Source organism: Macrobrachium rosenbergii, chromosome 2 (genome assembly GCF_040412425.1).
Source record: "Macrobrachium rosenbergii isolate ZJJX-2024 chromosome 2, ASM4041242v1, whole genome shotgun sequence".
NCBI classification, from domain to species: Eukaryota; Metazoa; Arthropoda; class Malacostraca; order Decapoda; family Palaemonidae; genus Macrobrachium; species Macrobrachium rosenbergii.
Window position 1 is genome coordinate 50,007,207 of NC_089742.1, and position 22,670 is coordinate 50,029,876.

Sequence of the window (22,670 nt, forward strand, 5' to 3'; positions counted from 1 at the left end):
GTATGTGGCTGACAACAAATGTGAAAATGTTTAGTGTAAATCTGAGAATCTTGAAGAAGTAACTGTAGGGTACCTCACCTCTATTTCCATCAAATCCCGGTGCCTGTACTTTCTTCATCTCCTCCCTGTATACCTTACATCTATAACAGTAACTTCATGCATTCTCGAGCTCATATTAATCATTACCACTCTTAGGTCGACCAGTTCTGTCTCCCTTATATTTTTCACATTCAACAAATCTTCTAATACTAACACACACTTAACCACGAATGCATTTACTTCAGAGAGAACCACTCCATGTACTTTTTTATACTTAAACCCATCTGTTCATTAACTTTCTCTGTGAATTTACTTCCCTGTAGAACTTCTTCCTAGAACAAATGCTTCCCTTCTTCCTCTTTTCCAGTATTCTGCACAAGAGCTTCTCTTCTGTCTTGTAACTGCACCTTAAATAATGTTTTTCCTCTCCAAAGCTCTCATTTCCTTATCTCATCACTTGGAGTTTTAATTCCCTCTTACTACTCAACTACAACTACATGCTTCTTGCTGGCTCCAAGATTAATAGATTTATAAACAGGGGAGACTAAAACTTCGAATCTTCCTCACAGGTGCGTATCCCTTAAAAGGAGACTCCTTAGTCACTATAAAAAACATCACTACTGCCATGGCGAGCTGATAACCAATTCAAGGTGCTGGGATGACAACATTCCCAGGAACATGAAATGTCTGTTTTCATGAACTATAAAAGTTATTTGAAATTTTCTGTTGATATGATGTCATCCATATTTTACTTATACCTGTTTCTACTTGCTTAGGAAATGATGCCAACTTTTTAGCATTTGTGTACAACTGAAGATTGATAAAACCTCTAAAGAATGGTTATCAAAAGGTTTATTACAATGTATTACTATACAGCAAGAATTTATTATCTTGAAGATGATAATAAGTCCACTTGGGATCAGACAGCCACTAGTTGAACAAATGACAAAAAGTAAGAACAGAAGCAAGAGAAAGATGATGGGGGAGCTGCTAAAAATATGATCTTGGTACAGAGGTAGTTCTCATACAGTACTGCGATATCACCAGCTCTAGAGGTAACTTCTCTCTGCCTTAAAGAGAAGGTAGTTCTAGATATTCTCATGAATCATTCTCATAACTGGAGTCTTACTGATTCCTCTTCATATTCACTACTTGAGTGAAGCATGTCTGCACCTGGTCTACAGGCTTTGTCAATAACCAAGTATTCCCTCAACCTAAACTGGACTATGGAATGACGATCTATTCCCCCTTACTCATGGCAATAGGTGTCTACATGGTCGAGGTAGTTCGGTGGTATCATAAAAAACTCACACATTACAAGTCCTGAGTCCAAGACTTCCTCAAGCTGTGATATATTTTCACTAGCATAAAACTTTAATATTTATGTAAGCTAGGGAGGTGGAGGTTTAGGGTGCCTGGGTTAACCAGCTGAGACATCAGTGGCCATTCACTTGACCTGTTGTTTGAGACACAAACTACAGTGGCATTGCAATTTTAAACCCTGGAAGATACTATTAGTTTAGAATTTACCACTTTTACAAACAGAACTGCATAGGTAGTTAGTTCAAGATGCAGGTTTTGCTCAGTCTTTATCATAAGCTCTGTTCATTCTTGTCTAAGCTTAACTACATGGATAATTATATCATAGGACCATTCTTTTGGAAACTACTTTCTTAGCCAAAGGTGATTGGAAAATTTAAATAAATATATCTTCTCTATGGGTGCAGCATCATTTACTATTACATCAAATTTTTTCCAGGGGTCGAACTACTGGGTATGGATAGACCAAACTCTAGTCCTTCTATCCTGAATTTTTTTTGTTGAAATTTAATTACCTAATGCTTCAAATATTTTAATAGTTCATTATTATTTTTAACCTTACTGAAGTGCTCATCTAGATCACTGGTGCTACCAACTGTTTATGTTTGTCTCCCTAATGAGTAAATTCACAATTACTGTGAATCTCATCTATATTATGTAAAAATGTTGCTTGTTAAACTGGCAAAACTTTTGTTAATTTTGAGAAATAGTTTCAAAAGACAAGCTAGTCAGAAAGCAGGTTAAAGTAGAACTCTCCAACTATTAGTCAAAGATATCTTGCTGCCCCTGGAATTGGCTCCTCTCCCATTTCTACTGGCATAGATATGGCTCATCTTGTTGCGATCTCAAACCTAACTAGACTAGCCCTTGAGCTCTAAGGATGAATCTTCTAAAAGCACATCTCTCAATGTGAAAGTGCAAAGTTTGAACAGATGCCACGAATTTACTGAATGATCTATCATCTTCAAAAAATCAAATTTAACTGGACCACAGCAATACTTTGTACTTAATTACTGCTGAAGAATACTCAGAAGCATATAAAGACATAAAAAGCTCACAGATAAGAATAAAGAAATCCTCTTGTTTCTACAAAGAACTAATAAGAAAAGCTGATTTTTAAACAATTAAGACACAGTAGTAGTAATAGCACTAACATCAACATATTTAAGATACAATACACATACGACATAAAAGGGGCTCTATTTAGAAGTGAATACTTCTCAACTGAGTGACACCAGTTACAAGATCATACATAGACACTAAACAAACACACAAACACATCAATATTCAATTTCACTGGATTTCATGACAGCCCCAAGTAAATATTCACAATGATGAAAGAAATGCTTACAATATGGATGAACAGAAGGAAAAGAAAGGCATCTGGAGAAGTAATCATCCCAACACCTGTGCCTCTAGATACTGACAAAAGAACATTGTGTTTGACAGAGTAAAGAACTGAGTGTTTGACAGGTGATGTATCATCCATCAGTGACCAGTGCTCTGAGCATATGTAACAATAAAGGTTTGTTATTCATAATGACACAACTCATAAAATTTTCTATTAAGAACAAGAACTAAAGGGTTTATTTTATCTATACTACTAAGTGCTCTGAGATAAAAAAAAAAGACTCTTAAACTTTACCCACTAGTGGGTAACCTTGATCAAGTGAGGTTAAAGAATTTTATCACTTAACATTCTGCTACCTACAAAAAAAAAAAAAGGCATGCCATACAGAAAAAATTATATACAGTCCCCAGTTAACGCTGATCCAGTTTTACGGCGCTTGTCTAGGGATGAAAATTGGCAATTTTCAGCGCCGAAAATCGCCAATTTCCGCTTATCAGCACCGATAATTGTGTATTGGCAATGATAACTGAAAATCGGCGCTTTTCAGCACTGATAAGCCCCGAAAATCGCCGATTTTCATCTATCATCACACCCTCAGAACGAACCCCTGCTGATAACCGGGGACTGCCTGTACTATATTTGAATATTTGAATACAGTATAAGAAATTATATTCAGTAAAGTATAACTTATTGGAAAAAACTAAACTTACAGTAGCATCTGAACTGAAGAAAAAATTTGAAGTTGCCTATCACTCTATCTAAGTAAGCTCAATTTAAAATGTGCTAAAACAGTAAAACATTATACATACTGTAATACTACTAATTGAATACAAATACTTCACAGACGATCAGTCGTATTTAGGAGATGAACGACTGTGCTACTGTACAGTTGTTCATCTGCTATTGCAGTTAAGAAGAATATGTAAACAATGCTCAGCAATGATACTGAAGGTTACAGTAATCTTGATTTAGCTAAACAGATGGCAATTACGAAATTTTCAAATCAATATAAAAACTACAAATAAAAGACCTTCTAAACTATTAATGGAACATTATAGCATTTTTTCTTACAACCTTATGAAAACAAAGGCACATCAGCAATTGCAACACCTTTTTTAAAGAAACCTAGTGATATAACTCCTTAAATTATTATTATTATTATTATTATTATTATTATTATTATTATTATTATTATTATAATGACTGTTTCTACGGCATTCAGTCTGTACAGAGTCTTCTCTTTTCACCTTATAATCTTCTTTTCATCAGCGTGTAGCTGGTATATCAAGTTTCCTAAGGACATGTAAAGTTTTTCTGTTGTCTTAGTTTTGTTTCCGCTGACGTTTCGACAGTGCTCGAACAGGTCAATTCACTCAATCGTTGTAACTCTCCCTAATGATCACCAGAGTGTGTGTTGAAACATCAGAGGAAATAAAACCAAGACAACAGAAAAACTTTACATGTCCTTAGGAAACTTGATATACCAGCTACAAGCTGATGAAAAGATTGTAAGACAAATAAAGAAGAATCTATACAAACTGAATGCTGTAAAAAGAGTCATTATTATCATACTTATGTACAGTAGTTTAACCAGACTACCAAGTTACACTTGTCAACTCTCACAGGGTTGACATGAAGGATTCACAGTTTAAAAATACTTTACGTCATAAAATACAGGCAACACATTTTCTTAAATTACAAAGCTGACAAAAACTTCAGCTACCTGGTCATTAAAACATTAATATCCTAAAGTAAAAAGAATAGAAATACTGTATAAAGATAAACTTACAGAGGTCAAGGTGGCAATGGAATCTAAAATGCTTGAAAGCTACAAAAAATAGAAAAAATCATCAATAATGGAAAAAGGAAGTTGCAAAAAATCAGAACATTTTCAAAGTCAAAAGTTTCCACACAATAAACAACATACATATTTTATATATGCCTCTACTGTTGATGCTAGCTGAAAGAAGTTGAATATTGCTGAACTGGAGTTTAAGGTGGTTGGTAATTTTATGAAGGAAAATCTGTACCTTCTGGGCCATGTCTGATACTTAAACCTGGAATCAGGGCTACCATTTACATCAGTTTTAGTCTTGCAACTTTTTTCATTTTCCAGCCCCTTCACTTTTTAGTCCTGCAACTTTTTTTAAAATTTTCCAGCCCTTTCAGTTTTTCTTTTAAATTTCAACAATTTCAGATTCCTACATCTCCCATACCTAGTGCTCTACATGACATATCTTCAAATAAGTATGAAGAAATTAGGTGTACATCACTGGTTTATCAAACAATTTTCTTTCAAAAAAAAAAAAATCTTTACTTCAAATTCAGCTCATCTTTTTCTCACAAAATTTTCACATGCACCTCAGTTCAGAGTTACAAGAAAGTGATCAGCCAGTAGTATGTACTGTACACAAGCAGCCTTTAGTTCCAAGCATTTGAATGGTTTATTCTGTGATTCCCCAAACTTTAGCTTCTGAGCTTGGTAGATTGCCCTTTTTCACCTTATTTATATAACTCGTTCATTTTCATCGTCGTTTTTGGATTATCTCACTGCTGTGATGTATTATTTAATAAAGGGATTTTGACAAAGGAAAAATCTATTTCTGGGCTCGACCTGTGTCAGCCAGTGAAATTGGTTCCATTTAGCACATTTCTAGGTATAAGAATTGCTACATATACCAGAGAAAAAAGCTATCTAGAATGTCGGGGTTACCACCCCCAGTTCGCTCATCTATAATAGATGTCGATATACACTAAGGGTGAGCTATTACCACTACCACAGGCCTTCGTCCAACAGACTTCTCAATTCTCAAAGTCCCAAATTGGATGTGCCGTTACAAACCTGTAACCAAGGATACTCACCCGCTCACAAACTAGGGGTCATCACGAGACTGCCACGTCATCCCAAAATTAGCACCCACCAAGCTGAGTATATCACCCAGGTGGGTTTTCATGGTAGATCGCTCTGCTAGTGAATGGGGTTTCACTCCTTAGATATGGTACTTTGAGAAAGAGTAAATTGTATGCAATGTTTCTTGTTTGTTCATAAAGAAAGAACTGTCAATGCTCCTGCTCCAGGTAAGCATTAAACTGATTTTTCCTTCAATGCCTATTTTTGGTATGCTTTGGTGTTGGTAACAGTGACTACAGGTAACAGGTGGCCAAATTTTTTATTTTTCATGTTTGTTCACCTTATCTCACCTGTCCTACATACCAATTGTGCCTCAAGAGGAAGCATTATATCAGGCTCCCTTACAATGCCTCTGTTGATGTGCTCTTCTTGGCTTTGGAATCCTTAGCCTTGGCTGCTCATTCCCAATCCCAATGACTTCTTGCTTCTCATTGACCAAGCAAACAAAAGGTGAACTCTTGGGTCTGCCCACTGGTGTGCAAGGTTACTGGCTGACTGCCATTTTCTTTTCCTATTTCCTTAGGGATTAAGGTGTGCTAGAATCCTTTTTGGCAAACTAAAAGAGCTAATTATAAGTACAAGGTTTGTAAGAAAAATGTTATTTTCTTTAAATTAAAGCATAAATATAACTATTCAAGTAGAAGCACAAAGTAGCTTAGTTTGCTGTACATTAGGCATTTTTATACATATGGTCAGACCAATGACATTACAAATCTTCATACTTGAGCATTCTGAGTAAAACTATAACTTTCTCCAAATTTCTCATAAAATTCCTTCTCAAATTTTTAAAAGATACCATAACACCACTACATTATACATAAACTTGAGAGTGACATAAATGACCACCAAATTTACAACAGTTCCTACAAGCATGAGAATGAAGTTGCACAGAGAGCAAAATTACAAATGTTAGGCAAGAATCCTTGAGATATTAAATATAAATACAGTAACACAGTAACATCTTGCAGAATGATGCTTATTAAAGTTATCAGTCCTGGCTATATGGGAGGCAAATAATTACATGCTGTGCCCTATGCTCACAGATGTTGATGAGAACATACCCCAAGGAGAAATTCAACTTATGACAGTATCGATCATTCTGCTAGAGAGAACTATTGTCAGGTTTTTGCCTAGCCCAATTACCTATTACACAACTATAAAAACTACACTTGTCATAATTTCTGGGATATAACTTAATTCACTACGTAACAAAGCTGTGCACATGACATGCAACTGTAACACAAAATCTCTGCATATCAGAGTTGCTGGAAGTGTTTGATAACACAAATAGCGCAGACAGGAACAGAAACAGCACAAAGATCATTATTTGTATATATCCTCTTCACATGTGTAGAGGGTAAATTTATAATACTTCAGGCACTTACAGATAGATTATAGCTATCATTCAAAATACTCAGACCAATGACAGGAGGTAAGCTTATCACTATGCTTAAAAAGGAGGTTTGAGAAAATGAGGTAAGAATACTAAATCAAATGTGTCCAGAAGATTGAAACAAAAGCCTTCTTAACATTTAGATCAAAATCTGTACATATAAGACAACTCAATTGGTTTTGAGGAAACCTTCACTAAGAAAATCAAACCTCATTTTCATGAAGGAAATCTTATATGCAACGAAGTCTACTGTTCCCAGCATGTCAATCAAAGTAAGCACCAGAGATAAAAAGATGAGAAATACAGTAATCTGAAACCTGAGGCACATGTTTTAGTTCATAGCCACAGAAGCAAGTCATGGACCTGAAAACAATGAAATCCAGTATCATATACTATATACAATCATTGCTGTAACTGTATGTATTGCATTATTCATAATTCAGTAAAATCTACAAAATTTATGTCTCTACTGACAAATCTCTGGCTGAAACATACAGAGGATCATCTAGCATTAGTTATACTGCCCTTGAAACCTCAGAGAGGCATTTAAAATTAAATATTCGCTGGTAAACTGTACAGACCTTTACAGATTGCTAACAAGAGTTCCTTCATAATCAGTATAAGTTTCTTACCTCCTGACTGAATATTCGCTTCCTTACTTTTTCATATTCCTCTTCTCGCTCCTCGAAGCTCTTGCTCCTCCTTGATTCTGAGCTGTATTGTCTATCTAAGGACTAAAACAGAAAGAATGCTGTATAAGAAAGTTACAATCCATACAAATATGATAATAATTATCTGAAATTATAAAACTTAAGTCAGTATTCACCAATACACAGATCTACATTTAATGTGAAGCTTAATTTAACCAGTATCTTCTTGGAAAGATTGGAAAAGAAAGGCTACTTTCACCAGCAGTTGCACTCTCTGACAACCATGCTAGCAATATTACTGAGTTATTACTTCTCACAACCAGTAAGAAAAAGGAAACTCCACATAAAATCACAATAATTGATCTTAATATTTTAGTTAAGTTATTACAATGAAACCACTGCTGTATAGAAGATTCCACCCTTTAGATGACCAGTCAAAATAAACAAAAGCTAAGTAACTTCCAACTAAAACAACCTTCAGAAAGACACAAATGAGAAAAGGCAGAAGGTCAGGTTAAAGGCCAAAACATTTGTAACACTAAAATGAGAGACCCACAGGATCACCTCTACATATGGATATAAGTAAAATGTGCCTAAAGAGATTACTAACTGAACAAGGACTATTATAAAAAATTACTGGGACAATGGATCAAGGGGACATGTTTAACATGCTGACCTATTTGTGACCAAGCTCCTTTTAAAAGATACAGCACAATATGTAGGCAGTTTGAGAGGAAAACTGGTCCACGTATCATATACATAACACCTAGACTGACGCTGAATCCATTTTGTTTTCAACCCACCTCAAGAGGATGAAGACATCAGATAAGACATTTCAAGCTGAATAGAGACATACCCCTTCTATGATGACCCCCCCCGAAGGTTTGTGGTGATCCTTACAACAGAGAACACTGCCAAAATAAGCTAAATAGCCTCCATTTATGAAAGTCCAACACATTCACCTCCATACTGAATTGGTGGCAGTGAAACTTGTGAAGAAATAACAACCAGTACAAAACCACCTTGTTAGATCAACCTATGTCACTAATTGGTAAACCATCCTTAAAAGACAAAAGCTTTGACTTGGTTGGAGGTCCCTGGATACAGGATCCTTGTCAATTTGGGCCATGACAAGACTAACAGATAAAGTATATACTCCAAAACTGTTTACAAAATAAGCCTGGCTAACTATTTCCCCCATTTGTGGATCTATAAGACATCTATGAAGATGTGAACTGGTGACCAGGTTCTCCAATACAGTGACCCAGGCCTTTCAGAGTTGGTTTCTGACTTAATGATCTTGCAACCACTAAAAGAGAATGACCAGGATTGCATGGTTTAATCTATATCTATTAAAATATTTCAGTGAAACTGCAGGACTCATAAGTGAAGTGGAACCAAGGTTTCTATAAACGTATCATCAACTTGTAGATACTTGAAGGTCTTGAAAGACTCCTTTTAAACCAAAGCGATGATGTGGGAAATGAACAGCTGAATAAACTGGATACAAAACAAATGTTCAGAATAACCATAAACAAAAAAAAAAATGAGGAGTACAAAAAAAACCCAAAGCACACTTACTGGCACAAAAAAACATACAAAGCAAATGTAGGGAACACAACAAATACAAAAAGGAAAATTGGGGATGAACAGAAATGCCAGACCAAATACTGTACTTCCATTCAGAAGACAAAAACTAAAACATGAACACAGATGAAACCTTGTTGTAACCTATGGTTCCATTCAAATTCCACAGACAGCTGTGCATGTCTCAACACAAATCTTTGATCTATAGTTACTACATTCAGTCAGGTCACCTTTCTTTGGTAACTGTGCTATGAATTCAATTCTCAATGATCAGACTTTTTTTTTGTATTCTACAAAATAGCAATGCACAGAGCACATAAACCAAAGTTTAATCACAAAGCAAAAATATGCCTAAATACTCACAAGTAGCTGGAAAGACACTACCTGTAATTACTTATCAATTACCTTTTCAATGAAAAATGGGGTAAGGGCAGAATATCAGGTACCAATGAAAGGAATTCTAAGGAATGAATCACATGATGCTTATAGTCCTGCTACACAAATATAACGAGTTGGATAGTTTCTTCCGAGATATGGATTACAAGTGAGCCTCAATAGAGTTAGTTTTAGCTTTTGATTCTTCTGCTAACAGGACTTCAAAATTCACGTCTGGAAACATTCACACCGTGAATGAGATCTTTATTTTGACTTATAGGTTTATTATGAACAACTGTGAATCCTATTCTTAAGGTATCATAGAAAAGAAGATATGAAACTTGATACATAGGAATAATACTGAAACTGGTTATACATGTCTACAAAGAATGAAATAGGGGTACAATAAGCAAAACTCATTAATAAATTTATTCTAATACTGGTTAAAGCAAAAATGCTATGGGTAAGCATGATCGGCAAAGACAATGTACTATAAACTACTTGTATGCTGAGCTTGTCAAAAAAAAAATACCAAAGATATAGTTCTATAACAAAAAAACTACGAGCTTCACTATATTACCATACAATAAACACGAAAATGAGTTTAATTAGATGCCAACAATCATTAAATGACTAATGAAAGAGGAAGAGTGGAAGCCAATTTAAGTATAATGGATAATTAAAAGTACAACAGACTCTATGGATGCAGTTGTAAAGAAAATTGGAAAAGTGTTGACAAGAGGAAAAATAAGTCACATATAACCTGAATCTCATGGCAGTTCACCTTAATTATTACCCCACCAGAGGGTTTCATTAAATCAGAATGGAAACAAAAATTCCTAGAATAGAGTAACTGACAAGAAGGGGACATCTGCAATTCTAATTTTGAATGGAATGTACAGTAATGCACGTCGATACTCTAAACCAATCTCATCTCACCATCAATGACTGCAGTTACAGATCAATATGGAAACCTACCCTTAGGTCTAAAAGTTATATTTATCTTTTATTCATTAAGAGTTTTTATTTTCTTAATATTCTTCAAATAAAAGTTAATTGGTTTTGTAGCTAAGTTTTATGTAAATGTAAACAATTTTCCTGAATTTTGCCTTTCATCTTGTCTTCTCTGCATAATATCTATAGTATTAATATTTGCATCCAGATGCTCCAGATTTCACGGATATTTCATGCTGTACTTTACTCTTAAAATGTTTTCTGAGCCTTATTGCTAAAAGTTCTTGTACACACTCAAATCTGATATAAGAACTCATTCATATGTTTGATTACTTTTAACGAAATCTAAGAAATTCATGAACAGTAGCCTTGTATGGGATACATAGCTTTAAACTGCCCTTACAATGTTACATTATGAAACATCACTGTCAATAATAATGCAAAATACTAATAACTGCCTAAAAGAGCCACTGTTCATTTAATCATGAAATAAAATTAGAAAAAATTTACATACATAAAAATGTAAGATCTGGAAAACTGTTACCTTGTAATTTGAACCATCATCAAAAGATGAAGAATCTCTCTTTAGGATGGATCTCTTGGGTTCGTCAGGCACTAGAAGATCATCGCGGCAGTGTTCTCGAAAACGCGTTTCAGGAAGGCGGGTGTTCCGAGTCTTATTAACTATAACAGCAGTGCCTTGTTGATCTACATTATGCTCTAGCCCAAAAAAAGCTGCACAACGATGGACAAGCATTCGTTGATAGGACGACATTGGAGGAAACTTATGATGTGTACGTCTGATAGGGAAACAAATTGATAAAAATTAAGTTACACAACTACTGAAATTTGCATAAATAATTATTAGCTCCAATAACACAAGCAGTAAATCTCCTATGAGAAAACCTAACCAAAAATTGACCAATTTTATATTTCTACAACTGCAAAATGACAAAACAGCTCAGAACACAATCATTAGGGATAATGCAAGTAATTCTTTACCTAAATGTGGGTCATTAAACTCATGATCAAAGCCTTATTTTTAGAGGGGCTTAGCTAGCAAGTGAGAAACTTTACAAGACAAGTCTCTTCTCTGACAAGTACATCACATTCTACTTGCAGCTGCAATAAAGATGATTCTCCTGACTTGGGTGTTTATTAAAGGGTACACATTTGATACCTGTAGTTTTTAAATGATTCGTCACAGAACACTCACTGAATGATTTTTGCAACTACAGTATATCCTCTTCCCTGACTCAAATTGAGCTGATCAGTACTATAGTCAGTTACGTATAGGGATGAAGATAAGCAAATCAGTGCTTTAATAAGTTGCCAGTCTTAACATTTGACAATGCTTGATGTGCTCTTTGACCACAAGCTTAATATTCAACAGCACTTACGATCATATTCAAGCAAGGAGGTAGAGGGGACTTGATCTATGACAATAGTTTTGTATTAGGAGACAATTTTTAAAAAATTTTCATATTTCTGCTAAATAAATGTCTTGGAGAGCTAATTCATACACTGTACTCATGTGGAAAAGCATATGAAGTAACTGTCTGCTCTCAGATAATTATTACTGAACCTATATTAGTCACATTATCTGTCCATTACATTTGGTAGCAAAGCACAAAGCTTGGTGTATAAGTGATGAGCTGGCAGAATAGCCAAGAAGGGATTGGCTGATACCTGAAGTTGGAAACTACATGTTTTAAGAACTAGATATTTGTCTGGGAATAAAATTTAAGTAACAGGGGTGTTTGCTGAAAGGATGAAAATGGATGAGATAATGTAGTGAGAGATATCCTACTACCAGCCTGTGGACCCTAAGGGCTAAGGGACACATCATGAGGAACTGTGGAAGGTACTCCTACTACAAAAATTAACAGACTGTCCCTCCAACTTACTGTGTAGGAAATTATTTAAAAGATGAAATATATTTGTGGAGAGTAGGATAGCTAGGTCTAGAACCTTGTTACTTGAGTGTAATAAGAGTAAGTTTCTCCTCATGAATAGAGGGATGAAACAATAACATCTTCTCTAAACCACATGATTAAATTTAAATGGGTCATGGAGATAAGATACTGGAGAGGTGGAGTGGTACTAGGGTCTAACGGAGTTGAAATGGAACAGAAATGATGACAGCCAAACTAGACTATCAATGGAGGCTGAAGTATTATCATTAGTGAATAGCTGAACCAGAAAGGTGACAGTACTACAGTAATAGTACAAATAGTAAACACCATAAGAAAAGCTAAAAGGAAAAGACAGTCATATAAAAATAGGCCTAACAATACTGAGAAAATTATGATACCTAATCAGCCACAAAAACTCAGGTCATGAACCATAATACAGTATATCATGAGAACAAGTTGGTAAGTAGTGTATAAGAAATCCTTACTCTGAGGGTACTAAATGTAATATGCAGCCCACAGGAGTGAGAGAAGTTCCTGTTTTGGATTCTTGGTTTTGTCAGACTGTGAGACCAGCAAAAAGCTGCAGTCTAATTTGTGTTCTTGTCCATGTCCTTTACTCTTTGTTTGTTGTTTACTTTTTGTCATACTACACTAAATTCTTCAAGACCTTACATGCTTCTCCCTTCCTTTAGTGTTCCTTTTTTCACCTTTTATTCCTTTGTGTTTTTACGTCTTGTTCTAGTTTCTTTATGCTTTACCAGCAAGTTGGATTTACTCCTCCGAATGCAATACTTGACAAATAAATTAATATAGCAAATAATCAACTGCTTATTTTAGTTTCAAATAATAGAAAACTATTGTGACAGCTTTGTCTGTCCGTCTGCACTTTTTCTATCAATCCTCAGATCTTAAACACTATTGAGGCCAGAGGGCTACAAGTTGGTATGTTAACCATCCACCCTCCAATCATCAAACATACCATATTGCAGCCCTCTAGCCTCAGTAGTTTTTATTTTATTTAAGGTTAAAGTTAGCCATAATCGTGCATCTGGCAATGCTATAGGACAGGCCACCACCTGGCTGTGGAAGAAAGCTTCATGGGCCATGGTTCATACAGCATTATACACTATACAGAAAACTTGATTGCACTGAAGTTTTACTTGTCTATTCTCCTTTGTTCAAGCAAGGAAAATGCTGTAATAAAATTTCAACAATCTTACAAATGTCCTTCATCTTTTTGTACTTTCATTGTCAACAACACTTTAAAGATCTATTAATACAGTGTGTGTGTATATATATATATATATATATATATATATATATATATATATATATATATATATATACACATACACATACACACACACAATATATATATATATATGTATGTATACACATATCATGAAAACAAATGTAATCCACAAGCTATAAGCCCCTCTAACGACATATAAAACCATGAAGGTAACCCTCAACGTGCTCATAACAAGACCATTCACCAGCACTAAGTGGTGAAGAAGGCAGAGGGATGTAAAAAAAAAGAAAAATGGAGCACAATACAACAAAAGACCAAAGCAAAACATCCATCAAGTTTCATTAAAGCTCCTTAATGAATGGTAGTTGCGATGTGCAAGGTCCTAGCCTACTTGAAGGGGATCTCTGAACCACTACAATGTCTTTTCTTAATAAGAACGTGGTTACCTTCTTCAAATAAGAGTAAGGCTAAGTGTGGTTAAGGTTTGTATATTAAGACAAACTAACTGCCATTCCAATTATTTTTTGGGTAGCTTCTTTCCCTTATATCTGCTACATTTATTAAATTGTGTAATATTACACACAGAACACTGTATGTTAGTTTCAAAATTTAAGCTCTAATTCTAAGAATTGAATTTTGTGTGGTAATTATTACAAATCTGCATTCTACAAATTCCATTAAAAGTTTAGTATAGTAATAAGACTAATGCATTAAATAATCAAGGCTAATGAATAAACATTTGAAATACTCCTTGACTTATCAGCTTCCAATATTATCAGTTATATTATTATAAAGATTTTTCGATAAGTTACCTTTATAAGAGGTGATGCACTTTACAGTGAAATCACTTAAACTCCATCACTTGAATTTATAAGTGTCAAGTAGTTTTGCTTAGACTAGGAATTATACAGAGGACTGTCAGCTGTAGTATATCCTGAATTTTCAAGTGAGAGCTATACTAAAGTTCTGCTATTTACCACTTATCACTTACACTGAAGGCCCAAACTCCCAACCATCTAAATAATGATCTTTATCATAGACTTAAATAACAATGTTCTTTATCAATAGGCTTTATAATGATCTTCATCACAGATCTTTCTCTTTTCTACTTACTTACTATCCTTTACGAGGCTGACAAGTTCGTGCTCGATCTTCAACAGCATCATGCGATCTTTTTGGTTTTTATGAAGAGTTTGGATGATGAATTGTTGTAAATCTACACCACTACTATCCGTATATTCCATCGATGAATCTGAAATGATCCAGTCAGAAATAAGCTTTTTAAAAAAACATACAGTATCTTTACAATAATCTCTCACTACACAAAAAGCACTTAAAATATGATGACAGTTTTCATAGGAAAAAATTTTAAAAATATGGTTTCAGTGAAATAAAACAATTATAAAATTATAAACATCCAACATTTACCATTAATACTGTATTCAATCAACATACTTCAATTCAAAGCTAAGTAAAAATATTAATCTACATAGAATCAATAAAAAAAGAATGAGAATGTTGTACAAGAAAATTTTTCATTGTGCAATTTGAGCTAAACAATTCTCAGGATTGTGCCATTTGAAGAAGTACCTCTAGAAAGACATGGAGATGACCCTTCAAATGAACTCTGGGATGATCCCTGATGTTTAAGCCGCCGTCTCCCACCACCACCACTGCCCCCACCTGATGACACTGTTAAAGTATTACCACTACTGCCACTTCCTGAATGAGAGCTAGCATGTGCAGGGGGTGGTACAGGTTCCAGCAGCTCTGGAGGTGGGGACGTATCTTCTCTCATTGCATGACTTCTTTGTAATAACTTCAACTTTCCTCCGTGGTGCTGGAAGTAGAGTGCAATCAATCTTTACACAGAACACTTAGCAGAAAAAAATAGATACTGAATTAACATGGCTTATTCACATGCAGCCTTCTACCTAACAGCATGATTTTCCTATTTAAATAATCTTGAAAGACTGAACCAATAGAATACCAAGTAAGCCCCCATATACTGTAATACAGTAAAGTACTACCATTTTTCTTCTATGACAATTTTTACAGAAGTTACTATAAAATGGTATGACCATTTTAAAGACTACCAAAGATTTTGTCACCACATCACTCATGATTGTAATGATGGCTTATATCTATGCCATTAACACCATCTTTAAATGGCAAATAAGATCCATGAAATCCTTGTACACTTCAGTGACAAAAAGACAAAAGCTGACAAAATGGAAAATTAGTTTCAAACATTGGTAGCATCAACCATACACAGATGAATCATAAGAAAATGGTGGATACATGTATGTAACTTGTTGGAAAACCACCCTCTACAACAAACTGTGAGAAAACTGTAATAAAAGTTAAAGATGGTTAAGAATTTAATTAAATGAGACTTTTTTGGCTAAAATCAGAAAGCACTCCTTCATGAAGGCATTGCTTAATGGAGGTGAAGTGATCACTGAGAATACATTATGTTATATGATGTGAAAGGTAACTGGTCTACATTTTGATGCATTTGCACGCAATCATACAAAAAGAGTAGAATGTAAATTGTGAATTGAGGAACTGATAAGAACAACTCCACCTCACCAAGCACTACCTAAGAAGGTAAGAAATTCACAATATGGTGACTCAATGTGCAGCAGCTTCTAGTGGTGTTCACCCTGTCGAGGGTTATGATGAAAAGTGGAAAACTGAACATGCTTACAATAGCAGTCTAGAGACAATAGTGCAATAATAACAGTAAATAATGAACACGAATCTGAGTCCCAAAACAGAGTTTTCTTTTTCTTTCTGTTTTTTTAGGTCGTTTAGTATCAGTAAGCCTGTGGAGGAAAACCATACTTGATCCAGATAAGTATCTTGAGTAATTTTCTCAAAAATTGTATTTTAGATCTAAAATAACAATGTTATTTACCATGGTGATGTCTTACATAAAAAAACTACCCAAGATCACCAGAGAATAGTAGTATACCCAACCCCAGAGAACTACATTCTGAACCAAGCACTGTGACCAGAATCTCACAATCTCTAAAGACAAGATGACCAAACTCAGCTACAACTGAAGGAGACAATGAAATGTATACAAACGGGAATCTAATAAAATAAAAGAATATGGATGGCTGATTCCTTTTCATGACTCAGCAACACACGGTGGCCACATATAAACATAACAATATTCTACCTGACAGGAATTCACCACAGGTTGGAAAAATAAGCTATTCTTAATTGCTTGAACTATTGGTGGGGGTAATAGCAGTGAATGTTCAATGAAGTTGAGCTACTGCTGAAGACATAGTCTGCTGCCACACTTGTCTAAAAACTTAATACCTCTATCATTTATGAAGAAAAACATTAATACATCTCATTTCATGCACATTTTCTGTAGCATTCTAATAAGAAGAAAACAGAAAAAATTTAGCAAGAGACACAAAATAAAAATCTATAATATTGTTTATAAAAAAATAAAGCTGAAAGAGCTCTTGAAAATTCTCACAGAAATCCATGTTGCCATTTACAGGTAGAACTGTGGTTTATATATAGGAAAACATTAATGCCACCAAATACATATTTAACAACTAAATTTTAACTAACCATTCATGAGAAGTGATATATGTAGATAAAAAGACCATAGTAAAAGAGTGAATATACAGTATATCAGGTTAGGATATTCAGGTAGCAGTGCTTGGAGATTTGCTCAATCCAACACAATTATGTATTTGACTTTCATAATACTATTCCTCAGAAACTTAATCTTTACATACATATCTGAACCAAGTTTACTTCCCCTTGTGGACTGAGTGACCAAGTGCCAAAAATATTGAAATCTTAAAAACTGTAAGACCATATGACAAAGCTGGTGTAATAAACACTTAGCTAAAAACTGAACTATTTAGGAGAATAATTGGTGCAGTGACAGACCACCTACGTACAGCAGTATATGATTTCCTAGTTGCCTGCTGGAGAGCATGAAAATAAAAACTTTTACTTTCATTCTTCAACCTTTCTTCCCTTCCACACTGCAACTCTGTTAAATTCTAAGTAACCCACACCACCAAATAATTTGAAATACACTTCAAAACACAAACTTTACACTTACTGTAGTAACTTTATTGTTACTTCATTTGTTATCAAATAGCTTATAACCACAGCATTATCCTCAATTTAAATATGCAATAATATACATTGATATGTGCATAATACATAATACAGTAATGACAATGAAACCTGTGACACATGGAAGCTAGGGGAAGTGAAGCACTGTACTGACTAAGACAAGCATCACATTAATCTCTGCTTAATAAAAGAGAAAGAGGATGGAAAGCTAGGGGCCGAATAAAACTGAAAATGTTCCAGACACACTTATCAACATCTATACACATCTGAAGTACTGTATACAACAAACACAATTTCTGTTAAGTAAGAATCTGACACTCCAGCCTTGAATCTGATCTGAAAATGATCAATTAGGAAAAAATAATTATGAAGCTACTTATCATTGTACGAACAGGACACCTTTGATTTTTTGGAAGACAAAAATGCACACAAAGTATTCAGGGTTGCAAGAAATCTCAACTTATTACATTACAAGAAACCAATTAACAAAGGACTGCTTTTACATAAAATATATTCATATGTGAACATGCAGAAAATATCCACAGAGAGAGAGAGAGAGAGAGAGAGAGAGAGAGAGAGAGAGAGAGAGAGAGAGAGAATACTTCTCAAGTTACTTTACTTGACTTGATTCATTAATCACCACACCTGATTTCTAATAACTGAAGTTCATTATACTGTACTTTCTATTTTCTCCATTTGTTGCTATGATGTACATTTATACACATTTGTTTTAGTGCTGAAGACTTCTATTGTTGTGATGCCAAGGTGATATAAACCAATCAGTATATCTTCATCCTCTATCCTGATTACATTTTTACTTATTTAGGGTGGACATATCGGGTCAGACAAAACGAGTTACTTTTCTTAACTTATTATACGTATGTACAGTAACAGAGAGAGAGAGAGAGAGAGAGAGAGAGAGAGAGAGAGAGAGAGAGAGAGAGAGAGAGAGAGCATTATAAAAGTATAAAAGGAGAATTGGAAATTTTTCAAGGTATAACAAAATACCATACAGCATGCCATCAACCTTATGAAGTAAAATCGCTTACCCTATGTCTTGCTGAAGTAACGAGAGGAACATCTTTATCTGAGTCTGATGACCGTTGTTGATGCAACTCCAAAGATTTGGAGCGCCCACCGAGCCCTCCTTGGTTTGACGCTGAATGACTTGAAACATGATTAGAATTACTATGGCTGGATTGACTACCAAGACCTCCGCCACCTCCCCCAGGACCTGGACCATGCGGTGGGCTATTATGATGATGGGAAAAATTGGTAGAAGGTGGTGGAGACACTCCACCTGCCCCTGGTGGAGTGGCTGGAGGTGTATGAGCAAGTGTGGGTGGTGAATCTGGCAATCCATCTCCACCATCAACTACACCCTCATCACACTCATCATCCAAAAGAGAAATCTGAGGAAAAACAAAAGGGTATAAGGAGATGTAATCTGGCTTGAATATTAATTTGCGAAAGTTTAAATAAATGTGAATGAAATGATACACAAGAAATAGTCGAATACAGTAATGAAAAGTTTCAGTGAGAGTAATTTCACCATTTCCTATTATGTACGAAAACAAAACTGATTAGCCTAAGGATTCCTTAAGTGTCATTTTAACAGAACGCTGCAGTAAAGTACTGAATATGAAATTTTATAATATAAGGCAGTCCCCGGTTAACGGCGATCCGGTTTTACAGCGGTTGTCTAGCGACGAAAATCAGCAATTTTCGGGGCCGAAAACGCCGATTTCCGATTATCGGCGCCTACAATTGGGTATTGGCGCCGATACATACCTAACAGAGGCGCCGATAACCGAAAATCGGCGCTTTTCGCTGTCGATAAGCCCGAAAATCGCCGAAACAGCGCCGACAATCGCCGATTTTCGGTTATCATCACACCCTCAGAACGGAACCCCCACCGATAACCGGGGACTGCCTGTGTATACTTATCAGAGTATGAGCAGATGTAAAGTCTTGTCTTTCTTGGTTGTGTAATAAATTAAGTACTATTATGCTTGCAATTTCTAAAGTGGATCATTCATTTTATAATTAATTTTTTTTAAATTTCAGGAAAGAATGTATCCAAAGAATATAGGAGAAATTATGAGTTTATATATGTATAAAGTATTGGCTAATATGACTGCAGATTTCACATATTTTGGCCAAAGTATAAAGGTCTATCCTTACATTACCTTTATGAGGATGGGTTATTTTGGATCTACCATTATATTTACATAGTCCTTCTAAATCTGACAACTAGATGATCTATTTTGGCTTAAGTAAAATACTCGACTTCTCAAAAAAAAAAAATATATATATATATATATATTTAAGAACTTAACCAAATTCTTATCCTTCTTTGAAGAGCAGTGGACCAAGCATTAATGACGAACTATAATGTTCAATTATATTAAACAAAAAAATTCTTAATGAGCTCTGCTAACTATAAACAAGCATTCTCATAAGTACAGTTTAAAAGCAAGATAAGACTTAAGAACCTGTAAACCAATGAAATTCATTGATATATTCTAAAGTGAATAAGGATTTTATGTAGAGGAATGCACTCCAAGTAAAGTGACAAGCAAATGCCTCCGAAGAATAAAAATCAAACTCCTCATTTGATACCTCAGAGTAGCCGACATGTACAGAAAAAAATAAAGCATGATGTAAGAAAAGACCCAAAAATTGAAGGCTACATTAGCATCAGAAAAAAATTCAATTCTAAAGAAGGCTCACTGCTGCCACATATGCTCTCAAAGTGCGAAGTTGCACCACTGCTGGTGACAGAAGTGAAAATGTGGCCAACACAGAGTTATGTTGTTTTGGAAGTTAACCTGTCACAGCTAGCAAGTGGGGTAGAGATCTGGAAACAATCTACATACCAATACTTTTTGCTATGAAAACTGGGAAGAATCTTTTTTTTTGTAGGCTAACTGAGAAGAAAAAAAATGTCCTTTGTGTTTGAAGGAAAATACAACTGAAGGGAACATGACAGATGAAAATATGCTCATCTTCCTTCATCTTGCCTAACATGCATCTAGAAACTAAGGAATCTTATGGGGCTTACAATTTACGACTCGTTGATTTTTTTTAATTTTCAAATTAAAAATATATTTTTTCTTTAATGTACCTTAGGACATTTGGAATTTTTTTTTACTCAATTAAATTTTGCTACGAAGGAAAAGTTCCAAATGAGTGTTTCAAAAGACACAAAAAACTTTTCATACCATTTCCAGCAGTTTATGTGTTTTCAAACGTAAGTTTGTACAGCATTTGAAAGAAAAAAGATAATGGAAAAACTAGCATATTACGACTAGAAGAAGTTATATAAAATCCTATTATGACTAATACTCATTTTACATTTTCCAAACATGAACAGATCTTACAAAATTAGAAGCGTATTTTTTTTACACTCTATAATACTGACAGCAGATATAATTGCACACTGATTGTTTAGAAACCTTAAAGCTATGGCCAGAAGCAGCTCACTTCTGGGATCCTTGTTCACTGTAACTAAAAAGCTGTGAAACTAGTACAGTATTCTATATGTGCAAAATCAGACAGAGAACAATGGCCTTTATAACTGATAATTATTTTAATAAAAAACTCCAAAGTCCTTTTGAGTACAATAATGTATACTGTAAAGAATTAATATGAAAGAATCAAAATACCAACAGGTCTACAAGTATATTGTATGATATACTGTACAGTAAAATGAACACAATTCTCATATTCAACACAAAATTTGTGTACTATAATGAATTCCTATTTATTTACCTGTTTGGAAAGCGTTGGATGGGACCGGAGAGGTCTAGCTGAGCGCTCCATACTGGGGCTGGCTGGGGCGCTCGTCGATCCGTTGTGCACCACTATGGACGGTACTGGAAGAGAGTGAAGGAAACGATTGAAAGAATTCAAGTGTCTAGCCAAACAGATAAATAAAAAAAAAAAAAAATGTTCCAGTGCTGAATAACGTTCTCTGGTACAGTACGATAATAAGCTTAAAATATTATTCATAGTGCTGTTTGAAGAATGTTACCAAAATACTAAAAGCAGTACACAGTACAACAATCCACAGCTTTTGCATAAATTGTTAAATAGTGATCAGGTATAGTCAGTGGCACATGCTTAGCAACTCTGCCTATGTATATGAATTAAAAGGCAAGTGTGATCCTCTCTGCTTAAAATTAATTTCAAACTGAGATAAAACCTCTCCTATCTAACCATGCACATACACAAAATCTGCTTAATTGCTTCATAACAAATTTATACCAAAGGCACTTAAAAAATTGATTATTTCAATAAGTTTGCAACATGCCAGGTTTTGATCACTGTTGATACAGTACAGACTTGAAAGTATTTATCTAAATAACAGTACCAGTACTGTAGGAGTAAAAAAATTAAACCCACATTAGCAATGGAAAACTTATCACAACACAATGTCAATTCACTTTTAACTGTGCCCTTCTAATTTACTATCACTGTACCAGAGGCATAAGAAGTGAACTTAGCTCAGCTGCTTCTAATAAAACCTGTTTGGAGTGTCATCAGTTATGAGACGATAGTGCTTAAGTTTCTGATGTTCGTTGCAGCTGCTAAAGAGCTGGAAAGGCAGATGCAGAATGGCTGTGTATGTGCATGTTGAGGGGAATGGGACTGGGCGAGGGAGAAGACAACGGACAAAGAAGAAAGACACAGAAACATGGAATGAGATAAGAATGGAGAAGATGGTCTCTAAGTAACCAGTGTGCACAGTGTGTGTAAAGGTGGTGTTTCCATACACCTTCACAGCAGTGTATTTCTTGA

At 34.9% G+C, this 22,670-nt stretch overlaps 1 protein-coding gene across 21 annotated transcripts in view; it reads right to left on the bottom strand.

The window, feature by feature from the left end:
* Positions 1-22,670, bottom strand: part of enc (encore) — a 292,147-nt gene that overhangs the window by 52,467 nt on the left and 217,010 nt on the right. For 11 of the 21 annotated variants that reach the window (XM_067117593.1, XM_067117512.1, XM_067117571.1 and 8 more), the window contains 6 exons: positions 21,642-21,745; positions 18,917-19,279; positions 15,339-15,588; positions 14,862-15,000; positions 11,125-11,380; positions 7,674-7,748 (listed from right to left, as the gene is read on the bottom strand). In XM_067117593.1, the coding sequence (XP_066973694.1) occupies positions 7,674-7,748; positions 11,125-11,380; positions 14,862-15,000; positions 15,339-15,588; positions 18,917-19,279; positions 21,642-21,692 (1,134 nt within the window). In that variant the 5' untranslated portion in view covers positions 21,693-21,745. Of the gene's footprint in view, positions 1-7,646; positions 7,749-11,124; positions 11,381-14,861; positions 15,001-15,338; positions 15,589-18,916; positions 19,280-21,641; positions 21,746-22,670 lie in introns of all 21 variants that reach the window. The other 10 variants (XM_067117479.1, XM_067117547.1, XM_067117453.1 and 7 more) reach the window with 1 other exon arrangement.